At 45.4% G+C, this 16,015-nt stretch overlaps 1 protein-coding gene across 1 annotated transcript in view; it reads right to left on the bottom strand.

Annotated features, from left to right (window-relative positions):
* LOC146355398 (zinc finger protein RFP-like) overlaps positions 1-16,015 on the bottom strand; it is a 26,137-nt gene extending 10,122 nt beyond the window's left edge. Inside the window, exons 1-5 of the mRNA XM_084830567.1 lie at positions 15,578-16,015; positions 11,378-11,473; positions 8,905-9,135; positions 7,327-7,349; positions 72-187 (exon numbers count right to left, since the gene is read on the bottom strand). Of these exons, the coding sequence (XP_084686693.1) occupies positions 72-187; positions 7,327-7,349; positions 8,905-9,135; positions 11,378-11,473; positions 15,578-15,970 (859 nt within the window). The 5' untranslated portion in view covers positions 15,971-16,015. The remainder of the gene's footprint in view (positions 1-71; positions 188-7,326; positions 7,350-8,904; positions 9,136-11,377; positions 11,474-15,577) is intronic.

Here is a 16,015-nt window from a genome sequence, read left to right as displayed (position 1 = left end):
CTGCAACCCCTCTGGAATTCAGGCATCCTACAGATCTGCATCCATCCCCCACCCAGAGAAGTCCCCATTACCTTGATATTTCTTCATAGACCTATCTAGAGCAGACACTTTCTGTGAGTAAGTTACAAGATTCTCTTCCAGTCCAGGGAAAAGATGCAATTCACTGCCCACTTGGTTCTTCTCATACCTGAAAGGGATGATGGGAAAGTTCAATGATACATTAAAGCAAGCTTCCCCAACCTGGTGCCCTTTAAATGTTTTGGACTTCAACTCCCAACAGCCACAGCCATCATAGCCAGTGGTCATGAGTGCTGGGAGTTGTAGTCCAACACATCTGCAGGGCACCAGAGAGACCTTGGGGTTGCGGTGGACAGCTTGATGACAGTGTCAACCCAGTGTGTGGCTGTGGTGAAAAAGGTGAATTCGATATTGGGCATAATTAGGAAAGGAATTGAAAATAAAACTGCCAATATCATACTGCTCTTATACACATCTGTGGTGCAACCGCACTTGGAATACAATGAATGGCCTGGGCACCACTCCTGAAAAAGAATATTGTAGAGTTGGAAAAGTTGCAGAAAACGCCTGGAGTGTCTCCCATATTATAAAAGGTTACAATGCCCGGGGCTGGGACCTGGGGTCATCCCATGAAGCTGAGTGGTGGGAGATCCAGGACAGATAAAAGGAAGGGATTATTCACACGGCACGTAGTTCAACTATGGAATCCATTCACAAAGAGGTGCCCCACCCAATTAAAGGTGCTATTTAAAGGCTCCCCTTCATGGATCACTGCATTGTTGTAGCGAAGGGGCTTGCGTAACTCAGTGAAGCCATAAGCTATGCCGTGCAGGGCCACACAAGACGGACAGGTCATGGCGGAGAGTTCTGACAAAATGTGGCCCACTGGAGAAGGAAATGGCAACCCACTCCAGTATTCTTGCCAAGAAAACCCCATGGAACGTATCACAAGGCTCAAAGAGATGCCGCCGGAAGATGAGCCCTTCAGGTCGGAAGGTGTCCAATATACTACTAGGGAAGAGCAGAGGGTATTTCCAAGTAGTGCCAGAAAGAGTGAAGCGGCTGGGCCAAAGCCGAAAGGACACTCAGCTGTGGATGTGTCTGGTGGTGAAAAGAAAATCCGATGCTGTAAAGAACAATATTGTTTAGGAACCTGGAATGTCAGATCAATGAATCAGGGTAAGCTGGAGGTGGTCAGACATGAGATGGCAAGATTGAACATCGACATCTTGGGAATCAGCGAACTAAAATGGACAGGCATGGGCAAATTTAATTCAGGTGACCATCATATCTACTACTGTGGGCAAGAATCCCTTAGAAGAAATGGAGTAGCACTCATAGTCAACAAAAGGGTGGGAAAAGCAGTACTGGGGTACAATCTCAAAAATGATAGAAAGATCTCAGTACGAATCCAGGGCAAACCATTCAACATCACAGTAATTCAAGTCTATGCCCCAACCACTGAGGCCGAAGAAGCTGAGGTTGATCGGTTCTATGAAGACCTACAACACCTTCTAGAACTAACACCAAAAAAAGATGACCTCTTCATCATAGGGGATTGGAATGCTAAAGTAGGAAGTCAAGAAATCACCGGGATAACAGGCAAGCATGGCCTTGGTGTACAAAATGAAGCACGACAAAAGCTAATAGAGTTTTGCCAAGAGAACATGCTGATCATAGCAAAAACTCTTTTCCAACAGCACAAGAGGCGACTGTACACATGGACATCACCAGATGGTCAATATCGAAATCAGATTGATTATGTCCTTTGCAGCCAAAGATGGAGAAGCTCTATACAGTCAGTCAAAACAAGACCTGGAGCTGACTGTGGCTCAGATCATGAGCTTCTTCTTGCAAAATTTCGGCTTAAATTGAAGAACGTAGGGCAAACGAATAAACCATTCAGGTATGACCTAAATCATATCCCTTATGAATATACAGTGGAGGTGAGGAATAGATTTCAGGGATTAGACCTGATAGACAGAGTGCCTGAGGAACTATGGACGGAGGTCCGTAACATTGTTCAGGAGTCAGCAACTCAATCCATCCCAAAGAGAAAGAAATGCAAGAAAGCCAAGTGGCTGTCTGAGGAGGCTTTACAAGTAGCTGAGGAAAGAAGGGAAGCGAAAAGCAAGGGAGAAAGGGGAAGATATATCCAACTGAATGCAGAGTTCCAGAGAATAGCAAGGAGAGACAAGAAGGCCTTCTTAAATGAACAATGCAAAGAAATCGAGGAAAACAACAGAATGGGAAAGACTAGAGATCTCGTCAAGAAAATCGGAGCTCTCAAGGGAACGTTTTGTGCAAAGACGGGCATGATAAAGGACAAAGAAGGCAGGGACCTAACAGAAGCAGATAAGATTAAGAAGAGGTAGAAAGAATACACAGAAGAACTATACAGGAAAGATCTGAATGTCCCTGATAGCCATGATAGTGCGGTCACTGAACTTGAGCCGGACATCCTCGAGAGTGAAGTCAAGTGGGCCTTAGGAAACATTAGTAACAACAAAGCTAGCAGAGATGACAGTATTCCAGCTGAGCTATTTAAAATCCTAAAAGATGATGCTGTTAAAGTGCTGCACTCAATATGCCAACAAATTTGGAACACTCAACAGTGGCCACACGACTGGAAAAGGTCAGTTTACATTCCAATTCCAAAGAAGGGCAACGCCAAAGAGTGTTCAAACTACCGCACAATTGCTCTCATTTCACATGCCAGCAAGGTGATGCTCAAAATCCTACAAGCTAGGCTTCAGCAGTATGCGAACCGAGAACTACCGGAAGTACAAGCTGGGTTTTGAAGAGGCAGAGGAACTAGAGATCAAATCGCCAACATTCGCTGGATCATGGAGAAAGCAAGAGAATATGGAACAACTGAGTGGTTCAAAATTGGGAAAGGCGTACGACAAGGCTGCATATTGTCACCCTGCTTATTTAACTTATATGCAGAGTACATCATGAGAAATGCCGGGTTGGATGAATCAGAGGTCGGAATTAAGATTGCCGGGAGAATTATCAACAACCTCCGATATAAAGATGATACCACCCTAATGGCAGAAAGCGAAGAGGATCTAAAGAGCCTCTTGTTGAGGGTGAAAGAGGAGAGTGCAAAAGCTGGTTTGAAACTCAACATTCAAAAAACTAAGATCATGGCATCTGGCCCCATCACTTCCTGGCATATAGAAGGGGAAGAAATGGAACCTGTGACAGATTTTATTTTCTTGGGCTCCAAGATCACCGCAGACGGTGACTGTAGCCATGAAATTAAAAGACGTTTGCTCCTTGGGAGGAAAGCTATGGCAAACCTAGACAGCATAGTAAGAAGCAGAGACATCACCTTGCTGACAAAGGTCCATCTAATCAATGCTATGGTTTTCCCAGTAGTAATGTATGGCTGTGAGAGCTGGACTATAAGGAAGGCTGAGCGCCGAAGAATTGATGCTTTCGAACTGTGGTGCTGGAGAAGACTCTTACGAGTCCCCTGGACTGCAAGGAGGTCAAATCAGTCCATCCTAAAGGAAATCAACCCTGAGTGCTCATTGGAAGGACAGATACTGAAGCTGAAGCTCAAATATTTTGGCCACCTAATGCGAAGAGAAAACTCTCTGGAAAAGACCCTGATGCTGGGAAAGACTGAAGGCAAAAGGAGAAGGGGACGGCAGAGGATGAGATGGCTAGATAGCATCACCAATGCAATGAGTATGAACTTGAGCACGCGCCGGGAGAGAGCGCAGGACAGGAAGGCCTGGCGTGCTATGGTCCATGGGGTCACGAAGAGTCGGACATGACTGAACGACTGAACAACAATTTAAAGGCTGGAGCTCTGCTTTTAATATAGCTTGCACTCTAATTATTTGCATAGTGGGTATCTAAGAATGTAAGAACATCAGAAGAGCCATCCTGGATCAGACCAAGGGTCCATCTAGTCCAGCATCCTGTTCACACAGCAGCCCACCAGCTGTCGACCGGGAACCCAGAAGCAGGACATGAGTGCAACAGCACCCTCCCACCCATGTTCGCCAGCAACTGGTGTACATAGGCATACCACCTGGAGGTATAATAGAAGCATTAGGTCTAGTAGCTACTGATGCCCTTCTCCTCCAAGAATTTGTCTAACCTCCTTTTAAAGCCATCCAAATTGGTGACTATCACTACTTCTTGTGGTAGCAGATTCCATAGTTTAACTATGTGTTGTCTGCATCAGTAACAGCTTTGATAATGAAAATGCCATTGGCAGAAAGGGTTAGGTATGTCAGAGGACTCCATTTTGGGCTTTGAGCTCGGCTAGTTGTCAGCAGCTCAGCCCCCCGAATGCCAGCTTGTGGGCCCCCGAGCTTCCTCGACTCAGCACACACCAAGTTGGGCAAGCTTTGTCCACTTGTCCGCAAACCACTGTTTTACGCAAAATTGCGATTTACGCAATATTGCAGGTGTAAATGGTCTAATTCAACCATTTATGCCTGCAATGCTGTGTAAATCACACTATTTACGGCTGCCATTTTGCACAAAATGGTGATTTTTGTGAAAGGCTTACTTGCCATTTTGCGCAGAATAGTTGCCTGGTAAAGCAGGATGCCATGTGCTACTTGCCAGGTGCTCGCAGACCATCCGGTGGCTTGCCCCACATGCCTTTCAGGGTTGGGCAAGTGGCAGGGGTCCAGTGCATGGCGTGCAAGGCAGGCATGGGGGAGGTCGCCCATCCCTAGAAAGGGTTTAACAATCCTCACTTCGTGATGCCGCCCTTACCAAGCCACACACACCCTACCCATGGCTGCTCTTCAACCCTTAAATGATCTCCCATGTCATGTGTAGCTTGGCTCTAAGGAGGGGACATGATAGAACTTTGGAAAATTATCCATGTTGTGAAGGAAATGGAATGAGACCCCCCCCCCCGCACTTCCTTTTTTCTAAATATTAGGACAAGTAGTCTGCTAATGAAAATGATTGGCAGTGTATTCAGGACAGAGAAAAGAAAATATTGAGTACTTGGGGAATTCTCTGCTGCAAAATGTAGTGAGGAGGACTACTGAATTAGATGGCCTTGGAATGGGATTACTCAACTTCCTGGAAGATTTGGGCCTTGAGCTCCAATGGTGTCATTTCACAAACTCAAATAGTGCTATAGGTGCTCTGCTGAATCTTTCAATTGCACAAGCAGTTGCACAACTGGTTGCACAAGTGGAAGGTGAAACAGTTTACACAATGAGTTGACCAACTGGTCGCACAATAGATTGCATAACAAGCTGCACAACAGGTTGTGCAATAGGTTGCACAATGGTTGCGCAATGATTTGCATAAGGATTATGTGCAGCTAGTTGCACAGCTGGTTGCAGAAGCATAATGCACAGCCACTTGGGCAATCACACTTGCACAAATGTAGCTTTAGTTGGATTCTTCTCTCGTGCATAGTTCAGAACCTAGTTTCTGCTAGAGCAACGTTATTTGTGCTAACGGAATGACACCATTGGCCCGTTGTCTATAAATGGCTGTGAGCAATGATAGTTAAATGTTTTCATTTTTGAATCTCCAGTGGTTGGGATGCAAACAGTGCAGTATTGCTGTTGGGCTTCATATCAGGCATGTGTTCTCCAGAGAAGCATGGTGAACAGCTTTTGGAAGTGGGATACTGAAGTAAATGGTCCCTTGGACTAAGGATGGGGGAGAAATTTGTTCACTTCATACATTAGTGTAAGCTTACCTGGTTTTGTATTTTCAAACCCATATGCAAACCAAAACTCAGTTATCCTTCACATTTTCCACTTGATCTTTGCCATGGAGTTCTCCAACCAAAAAACAAGTACAAAAATGTGGATATTGGGGAACGTGCACAGACGAAATGCATATATTACTGAATATAATGTTCAGAAATGTATTATATATGGAAAAATGCTTGCAAAAAATGGTAAAATAGGAAAAATCATGCACAAAAGTAGCATTAAGAGAAATGAGTGCTAAATGTGTATGCATTTTCATGCATTTTTAAAAAATCAATATTTGGGACAAATTGAATTTACGACTGGAAAAAATGAGAAACTGGAAAAACAAAATTGACAGATTCATCCATCCCAACCTTGGAATAACCCAGCAGCAGCTCTTCTTACAGCCTTATGTAGGTTACATCCACATCCCATTTTAAAAGATCTTATACATCAGGGCTCGGAAACATGTAGGAAAGCCACTACTGGCTGGAGTAGGCCAGAGGTAAGCAACCTAGTTCCTTCTAGACATTTTGGACTACAGCTCCCATAAGCCCAGCCAGCCTGGCCATTGGTCAGGCACTGTGGGAATTGTAGTCCAAAATATCTGAAGGGCACCAGGTTGTAGAGAGCTTCGGCTATTGGGCGGTATAGAAATGAAATAAATGAAATAAATGAACTAGAACTAGAACCAGAACCAGAAATAGATAGATAGAGAGACAGACAGAAGACAATATAGGTCAGATGGACCAAATATCTGATTTAAGTAGAAGGCAGTTTCCTATGTTCACACTATTCTAGGGATGTCCATAGTTTGGAAATCCAGCCGTTTGGGGGCTTGGTGGATTTTCACTGCCTGCCCAACTCAGCTTGCATTCGCGAGCTGAGCCATGGGGTTTCCCCAAACTCTGGGCCTTTTTGTGGATTTGGAGGGGGGTGGGGAGGCTGCAATTTGTGCAAATAGAGATTTGCACAGATCATGGTCAAAATTTGTGCAAATTGCAGCTGTAATTTGGGCAAATTGAAAACAATGGAAAACTGAGTTGAGCCAGTCAGGCTGCAGAACAAATCAGGCCAGTTACGAGAAAACAGATTGAAGTCCCGGTGGGCGGGGGGGGGGGGGAGCCAACAAAAGCTCATCAAGTTCCACCCCCAAATGGATTCTTCCAACATCCCTACACTGTTCACAAGGGAAAGTGCTTGGTCTCTGGGGAAAGAGACTGAATTGTGAATAAAATTCCAGGGTAAAAGTGCTCTGTCCACTCTCCAGAATTGGAAGGGTGCCAGATCCCAAGGAAGTCAGCAAAGGGTGGATTTTTCACCCTGCAAGAATGTATTTAATTGTGCTGTGCATATCTGGTTTGCTGTAATTGTACATTTGATTTATTATGTTCTGTGGTCAAGACGATAAAGATATAATGTACCTTACATACCTGCTGTCCTTCTTAAGAAAACTATCTCTAAAGGTTAGCTTTGCATATTTGTTACTCTGAACTGCAAAAACATTTTTAACAAGCAAAAAAGGCAAAAAGATCTTTAAAAGCAGAAAAAAGCACCAAAGCTCTTCCAGAAGAGGTGAAAAAGAAAATGAGTGTGAAACAGAGACTCGTACCTGTTCAAAGTGCTTTTGATGTCCTGAAAGAGAACAAAAGTGGGTCTTGGCAGCTATACAGACAGAACACATGAGGGGGATTTCTTGTTGCAAGAAGGTTTAACCCACACTTACACAAGGGAGATTTAGCGCTTCCTAAGGGAAGCCTCCAAACATGTGGAAACTCTCATTTCTGGAAGGAGGCAGGTCAGCAGAGCTCCCTTATGCGCGCTCCACCACTGAAGCCCAGCGCTCCCTCCAATGACCACTGCTTGTGCAATGGCGATTTTGTACTTCCAGAACAACCTGAAATGAGCAGAAACCACCACGCAGAGAGTGGCAGGTGATGGTGCCAATGGACAGTGGGACCAGGGTCAACACTTGGGCTGGCATAGGCATGCTGGGCCCACCAGGGCTAACGCTGGCCATGCAGCATCTTTCTTCCCCTCATTTTTTTTTACACAAAGTGTTTTCTATTGAGGGGGCAGCTGCCCAGGCACGTTCATGGTTACAGATGCTCTTTTTTTTATGCATTATCATTTTCTACAGCAAAATGGTGCCCACGTCCAAGAAAATGTGTTGAGTGCCAGGGCAGCAACAGAAAACTCCATTGTATTCCTCTGGTCATGATGGTGCTAAGATGTGAGTGAGTTCAGCCATGGCTTGTCTTTTAGGATGTGGAGGATGGTGCCCTCCCCACACATCTCCTCCACTTCTTCCAGTCTGAAGGAGACCCACCACATATGGACTTTTCAATGGAAATTGCTGGCGTGAAAGGATGGTCCAGATTGGTCCCGAGTGTGGGGCATAGGGAGGCTTTAACCCTTTGCTCCCTACTGTGGTCCTGCCCTAAATTGGGCTCCCTGTGCCTGCTATTTGCACTGAAAAATAAAAAAGCTCCCATTTTCCTTTCTGCACAGCCTCCTCCCTTCACCTCTAGATGCCCTGCCCTCTGTCAGACCCATTGGCACCACCCACCACTGAGTGAGTTTAAAATGTGAAACTGCATATGCTCAGAATATTTCTTTGCTTTTAAAAAAAATCAGGGTTGGCAAACAGTTTTTGTTTTGTTTTATTTTTTTGCTGTAATGTGCCAGGAACATAGAAGCAGTCGTCAAAGCACAGAATAGGTGATGAGTGGGGAGAGAAATGTTAGTTGTGTGCTTCACGTGGCTTTCTAAAGGCCCCCCCCCCATAAGACCACTAAGTCCAGGGTCTAAATTTACCAAGCTGCACCACTGCTGCTGATCATGAAGCAATGAGAAGCAGAAACCACAAGAAGCTTCTAATTAACATTACAGGGAACCTTTGCTGGAGGAGACTTTCTTCTGAGTAAACATGACAGAAGAGCCTTGGTCACGGGGACAAATATTGCCAAATAATGGAGCAGAAATGTTGCCTGGAATTGCCGTTTCAGTTCCGCTTCTAATTGTGGGAAAGCAATGCCTGAGCAATTCTAAGGATTCCTAGTGTAGAAGCAACCTAGGAGAACCAAGGGTCTTTCCCAGGATTAGGTCTTCTTTGTGAGTTATCTTGGGATTCACAACATCTCCATTCTCCCTGCAGAGACCCATCAGGAGGGTTTGTCTTAAGTCTTACCTGTAGGAATTCATTTGGAGGCTGCTGGCACTTTCCCTCCATCTCTGTGATCTGGGTATTGAGATGGGAAATCTCCTCTGAGAGTCTGGTGACATTTTGTTTCTGCCTTCTCTTGATCTCTTCCTCTAGATACCTCAGCTGATCCAGCCAGAAGCACTTCTTTTCATCAAGGAAGTTCTGCATTTGCTCAAAAGCCAAACGGATCCTCTCATTCTCCACTTCTAATTTTACCTGAGGAAAACACAGAGAAATTGTGGACCATGAGGATGGACCAATGAGGATCAATCAAGGGCAATTAACTGCAACAAATGAATTTAGCATTTAACAATTATTTACGTCTTGTGGGTACTGAAAAGCAGGCCCTTTCCACAAGTCTCTTACAGTGCGAGACACACATACACATTGTCTACTCAGGAGTCCTATTGAGTCCAGTGGAGTTTACTCCCAGGTAAGAAGGTTTAGGATTGCAGCCTTGGATATAATCTTTCTGAAAGGGGCACATGCTGGCTGTGTTCAGCATGCTTGACCTTTTTCAAAACATATAATTGTATTATATATAGACTATTTTTCTTTATAAACGGATCTCAAAAGAGCTTACAAAAAGTTCATAAAATACATAAAAACCATAATAAAACAGTTCAAGTTCCTGAAATCCATTTCATACAATAACATTAAGAGCAGGATAAAGCTATTATTTATTTATTTTTGAAATGGATAAACCACCCTTCATCCACAAAGATCCCACAACATTATAAAAAATGACCAATACATTACAGTAAGAATGATAAAATTACAAGATAAGAGGTATAAAACGTTTCAACTAGCAAACAAACAAATGATCACAACATTAAACCACATTAAAAGCTCAGCGACAAAAAGGGTTTTAGCAGCTTGTTCGGAGCTTCAAAGAAAGGGAGGGCAACCAAGCCTCTTTGGGGAGGAAGTTCTACAACCTGGGTACCACAACACAAAAGGCCCTGTCACCCAACTAATAGTGCCTCTGATGCATAGTAGGGCCCTTCTAATATAGAACTCAGCATACAGAGTTGTATGCGAGAAGATGGTCCTTCAAACATCCTGCTCCCATACCTTTTGGGGTTTGTAGGTAAGAACCAGCACTTTGAATTGCAGTTGGAAATGAACTGGAAGCTAGTGCAGATGAAACAAAACTGGGGTGAAATGGTCAACAAAGTGATTCCAGAAATCAAGTTAAAAAGCAGGATCATAGAAAGTCTCAAGTCCATAAAAGTCAAAATAATTGATTTTAAATTGCACAGGCAATTCTAAGCGAATGGGAAAGACAAGTGGAATGAAAGAAACATGTTGGGTGAATATCAACTGGAATGCATATGTGTCTGACAATACTTTTGCTTGTGACCAGTTGAAATATGATGGGGCCGGATTCTGCTATCTACCCAGGCAGCATAATATCTTCACATGGTGGAGCTTCAGGCACACACTCCCCCCTCCCCCCGGGATGCTCTCCTCCATACAGCTGAAATAATGTGTGTTGTCTGCAGTACAAATGGAGGCCCATCCATGTGATGGCTTCATGAATACAATTCGTCTCCCAGAGTGAGATCACAGGTTCTGTTAGCTGTGTGGTAGAAACAGAGGGTGCTCAGCAGTTTCCTTCATCACCCAAGGAGGTTCATGTCAGGGGATGTGTCTGAGCCAAGTCCTAGATTGCTTTCAGCAGGACCGAGCGGCAAAGTCACCTTGGCGGCCAACCTAGGCTGGCTGTTCTCTTGGCTAGGCTACTGAAGACTTCATTTGCACCTAGGCAATTGCTGATGGGACTCCTGATGAAGACCAGCTTCTGGAGCTTTTGCCTTTTCTCTAGGGATGGGGGATAAATTCTTTGGGTTCACATTTTAATGCAAACTTACCTAATTTCACACTTCCAAACTAATCCTTCGAAACTCACACTTCTCCAAATTTTGCAAATTTTTAAACATTAAAATGTGTACTTCTAGTGAAGACTGCACACAAAAATGTGTATATTACTGAAAATAGCATTCAGAACTCTATTATATTAAGAAAATCCCTTGCAAAAATATGTATAGCTAAATTGGGTACAGAAATGCATTTATTCAGAGAAAAGGACACAAAAATGCATACATGCAAGTATTCCTTTGAACTTAGACAACAAACAACCCCCCCCCCCGCAAAGTTGAACCAAACTCAGCATTCCAGAAATGAGAAACAGAGAGCAACTGAAATTGACAGATTTGTCCACCCCTTGATCCTAACTTTGTCCTGCTACCAGGAAGAACTATAGAGCGGTGACTGTATTCCTGGGGATCTCTACTGGGCCAGCTTCACACTTCAGCCCTAACTCACTGACTCAGATTGTGTTCCTGATGTGTTGGCCCACCCTCTGGGGGATTTCTCTCTCTGCTGCCTCCAGGAGTGTCATTGGTTTGTACCATGTAAAACACACATATGCGGCATAGCAATAAGAAATACGTACCAAACATTCCTGACTTCTGAGGTCCTTCGCCAATTTCTGACTCGCAAGATGGTTTCTCTTTATCTTCAGAGACATCAGGTAGGCCCTGATTTTTTCCTGTACAAACAGAAAAGGGTGCTGGTGAGGCAGGAGGCCATCTTCTGATATCAGCCAGTGGCTTCCATAGAAAACTGTATCTACTCTGTTAAATGCGCCATTTGCTGACCTCCCCATTTCACCTTAGGAAAATCAGGTAGCTCTTCTGAGACTCACACCTTCACCTCTTCTTGGTCTTAAGACTTTTAATGATAACTTGCATCTTTTGTGTCATGCTTAACTGGAGATGGAGCCAGGCTATGGGTTTAAAATGCAGCTATATTAGCTAACAAGTGATACCTGTAATAAAATGTTGCAACGTGGAATGGTCTTGTGCAGGGTTCCAGGCAGCCACCCATGTCCTTTCCCTGCTTGTGGGCTTCCTGTGGGTTGCTGGCTGGCTGCTATGTGAACAGAATGCTGGACTAGATGGACCCTTGGTCCGATCCAGCAGGGCTCTTCTTATGTTCTTATATTCTTAATATACTCCATTCCATTCCCCTTTTCCCAGTTTACCATTTTTTCTCCCAACAGACAACATTCCATCCTCACTGAGCACTGTCTGTCCTCACTAGGACATTTTGGTGTTTGCCACCTTAGGGTTTCTTCCTTCCTTCCTTCCTTTGTATTTCTGCAAATTTCTTGGGGTTCTCATGAACCCGCTGACACCTCCCTGTTGTGCATTGATGGTGCCATTTTGGCTACCTAAGGATCAGCATTTAGAGAATGAATTCACCATTCTCTGAATTCCTGTATCCTATATACAGGATATAGGATTCCTGTATGCTATATACAGGATATAGATACTTAGGGCTGCACCAAACATTCTCTAATTTTGACATTCATATAAAACTCCCTGCCCCCGGAAAAGAACAGAGGATGGCTGTCTGTACTGCTTCCATAGATGGTCCAACACCTTTAATCCAGACTGCGGCTCCAAACAGCAACTGGACTTGACCTTATTTTTATTTTTATTTGTCAGTGCTGCACATACATGGGAACCACCTTTAGGGCACAATCCTATGGACTGCGCCCTCAGTGCTCAGAAGCCCCAAACTTGGAGGCTTCCGAGATTCCTACACTCTGCCAGTAGGGATGTGAGAACACATCCCAGTTTGGATTCTCTGGGTGCCCCTGAGCTTTTCTCCTGCTCTCTGGCCCTCTGGGCTGCAGTCAAGTGCCCCCCCCCATGCTCGATGAGCAGCCCGCAACTTACCCTGGCCTGTTCGTCTCTGTGCCAATTGCCATTTTTTTTAAATGGCGATCGGCAGCACTTGCCCATAGAGCTATACGCAAAATAGCTCTGTGACCTAGAGCCTATGGGCAATTCACAGAGCTTTTTGCATATAATATTTTTATATGCAAAAAGTGCGGTGAATTGCCCATAGACTCTAGTTCACAGAGCTATTTTGCATATAGCTCTATGGGCAAGTGCTGTCGATTGCCATTTTTTAAAAAAATGGTGATCAGCACAAAGATGAACAGGCCAGGGTAAGTTGCGGGCTGCTTATTGAGCACGGGGGGGGGGGGCACTCAACTGCAGCCCAGAGGGCCAGTGAGCAGGGGGGAGCTCGGCAGGCACAGCTCGGCGGGCATGGGCACCAGCAGTCTGTCAAATTTGTGGACCAAAACGGGTGCCTGCCACATCCCTACCTGGCAGGCTGAAGCCAGCAAGGTGGGAGAAACAGCTGAGGTGATCTTTGCCTCCCTGTCCTCTGATCTATGCTTTTTTGTTTCACTAGATAGGCTTTTCAGCTTGTTTAGTGAGGGCACTTCGGAGGGGGAGGGGAGGAGGCTGGAAGAGGCTCTGGATACATCGTATCCTGGCCTTTTTGGTCTCCTCCCCTCTTCACCCACTGGAACGTCCCTTTTTTGCCCTCTCCGAGGTCAGTTTTCCAGCCTTGGAGAGACAGCTGGCATGGTTCTCTCCATGCCGACTGTGAGGGGGCAGGGGAAGGAGGTAAAGTGTCTGACGTCCCCTTCCGAGTTTGTAGCACTGCCTATGACCTCAGAAGGGGAATCCAAACTATCCTATGGTCCATGGGATGCTCAACCAAGGACTGTAGGATTGCTCTCTCAATGTAATAAAAGCATAAAATTGCAGAAGGGGAGATCTTAGACACAGCCTTACCCCTATGCAAGGACCAGTCAATAGAAGATTTAAAATAGGTACCCAAATGCTTATAGCTTGAGACCTGTCCATTCACTTGCTAGTCCTCCAGCATTTAGAGAAAATCCACATCTAAGTTTCACCACAACTAACCAATAGTTGTTTCTTAGAACTATAAGCAACAAAAACTTCCAAAAGGCGTAAGAACCCCAGCCTTGTCTGACAGAGAAGAACTGTATTGTACACATAAATACCAACATTTTCAATAAGATTAGCCGTATTGTGCCAGGTGTGCATGAGGTTTCTTCCCCAAACTCAATAATTTATTATTACAACTCACTGGGAAAACCCAGGGCAGAAAAGCATGGATCAGAAGGAGTGGGTGGGGGACAAGTGCAACTAAATTGAGAATTGTCCCTTTGAAAAATATCCTTGGGGGGTGGAAAACCATTTGAAAAATACACTAATAGGAGCTCCCCCCTCCCCACCTGCCAACAGTGCAATAGGGACAGTGTGCTCTTAGTCATCACAGAAGGCTGTTATGCTGACTAATTGTTGGGGCAGGGGGGATAGACAAACAGGGGGTGGGGAATGAAATCGAGAGACTGGAACCCAAAAGAAGGACCTCCCCATGCTGCAACATTTTGTTGCAGGTCCCACCTGTACGTGATAAGAGCAATACCAATTCTCTGAGTGCCGGTGCTTATGTAGCCAAAATGGGACCACCCATGAACAAGAGGGAGGTATCAGCAGGTTTGTGGGAACCCAAAGGTTTGCAGAAGTAGAACAAAATCTGAGGAAAGGAACCCTAAGGCAGCCTTCCCCAACCTGGCACCCTCCAGATGTGTTGGATGACAACTCCCACCATCCAGAAGTGTAGTCCAACACATCGGGGGGTACCAGGTTGGGAAGGCTGCCCTAAGGGGAGCGGGGATACCCCGCCAAACAACCCAATGAGCATGCTCAGTGTGCACGGAATGCTGGTGGACTGTTAGAGGAGGCAGTAAACACAGAAGAGTGGGATGGGGAATGGCATGGCAGGAAAGTCAACCAAAACAATGACACCCCACAGTGCAAACCATTTTGTTGCAGGTCCCACTTGTGCACATTCCTTTGTACAAAATATGCATTTCAGAGAGAGCACTCCAATGGTCCCGAGAGAGTGTCCCATGGACCATACAATTCTTCGGAGTTCTGCCCCACCCCTCTGAGGACATAGACACTATTACGATCTTGGGAAGGGAACTCCAGTATCCAATTGCTTCCCCCACCCCCTCCACCATCCCCTTGCAGCCACTGAGGAAAGCACCATGATGCCTGCATTCTAGGGTCATAAAAGTGGGGCGTTCTAGACTTCAGGGAGGGGAGGAGAGAGAGGAGAGGCCAGAATATGAAGAATCCTATGGCCTCTTCAGTCCCAGTCCTGCCCCCCGCCTTGCCCCACCAGCACACCCTCTCTAGATGGGCTTTCAGGCCCATCTAGGGGGGAAAAGGCAAAACACAAAACACAACCCCCCCCCCCAAACACAGAAGGTGGAGAGGGAGAAATGAACTTTGCTGTTTCTCCTGGCAGAGCACTGGATACATGGAAGCCTCTGGAAGCTTCCATCTCGCAAGGGCCCAACCCTTAGGATTACACTCCAAATGTAATTTGATACATTTTTGAGCTAAGGACTGGTTTGGAACATTCAGAAAAGCGCAGAAGTCAGTAGATAACTGCGTTCTGATCATTCTCAGAGGTTTGGATCAGGTCGATTATTGTTGGAATTTGCTGAATTCCCATTCCTCAACCATCCCTAGATTTCAGTCCACAAAAATGTGTGCCGTAATAAATGCATTCATCTTTGAGCTGCTGGAAGGCTCTTCATTTTGTTTGCTGTGACAGCCCTCCCACACCCCTCTGGGACCTTGTAAACAACAGAAAATCTAACAGGAAGTTGTGGGAATTTACACAAAAACCTCCAAAAGGAAAACCAAGTTATTTCCTGCACGCCCCTGCAGCGGTGATTTCCTACCTGGTACTCTGGGGCAACATCTTCCGCTGGAAGCACTGCATGATGCATGTGCTCCTTGGATCGGTCACACACCAAGCAGATGAGGGCTTCGTCATCCTGGCAGAAGAGGTTCAAAGGCACCTGGTGCTTCACACACACTCCCCTCTTCCATGCGGCCCTTTTCTCCTCCTCAAGCTTTCTGACGGTCTCTATAATGCTTGCCAGCTGCCGGTTCGGCCTGAAGTTCCTACGCTGAACCGTTGCTCTGCACTGAGGGCAGGACACATCTGGAACAGAATCCCCCCAGTACATGTTGAGGCAGGCTTGGCAGAAATTGTGCCCGCAATCTATAGTCACGGGATCTTTGAAGGATTCCAGGCAGATGGGACAAATATATTCCTCGCAGGCATCCATGATAGGGACTTCCGGCTGCTGCGACTGCCTGCCTCTCCCTGAATG

This window comes from Heloderma suspectum, chromosome 2 (assembly GCF_057233095.1).
Source record: "Heloderma suspectum isolate Gila_16-S chromosome 2, 16-S_ref, whole genome shotgun sequence".
In the NCBI taxonomy this organism is placed as follows: domain Eukaryota; kingdom Metazoa; phylum Chordata; class Lepidosauria; order Squamata; family Helodermatidae; genus Heloderma; species Heloderma suspectum.
The sequence above is the reverse complement of the archived record's forward strand: the minus strand, read 5'-3'. Positions and strand labels throughout refer to the sequence as shown.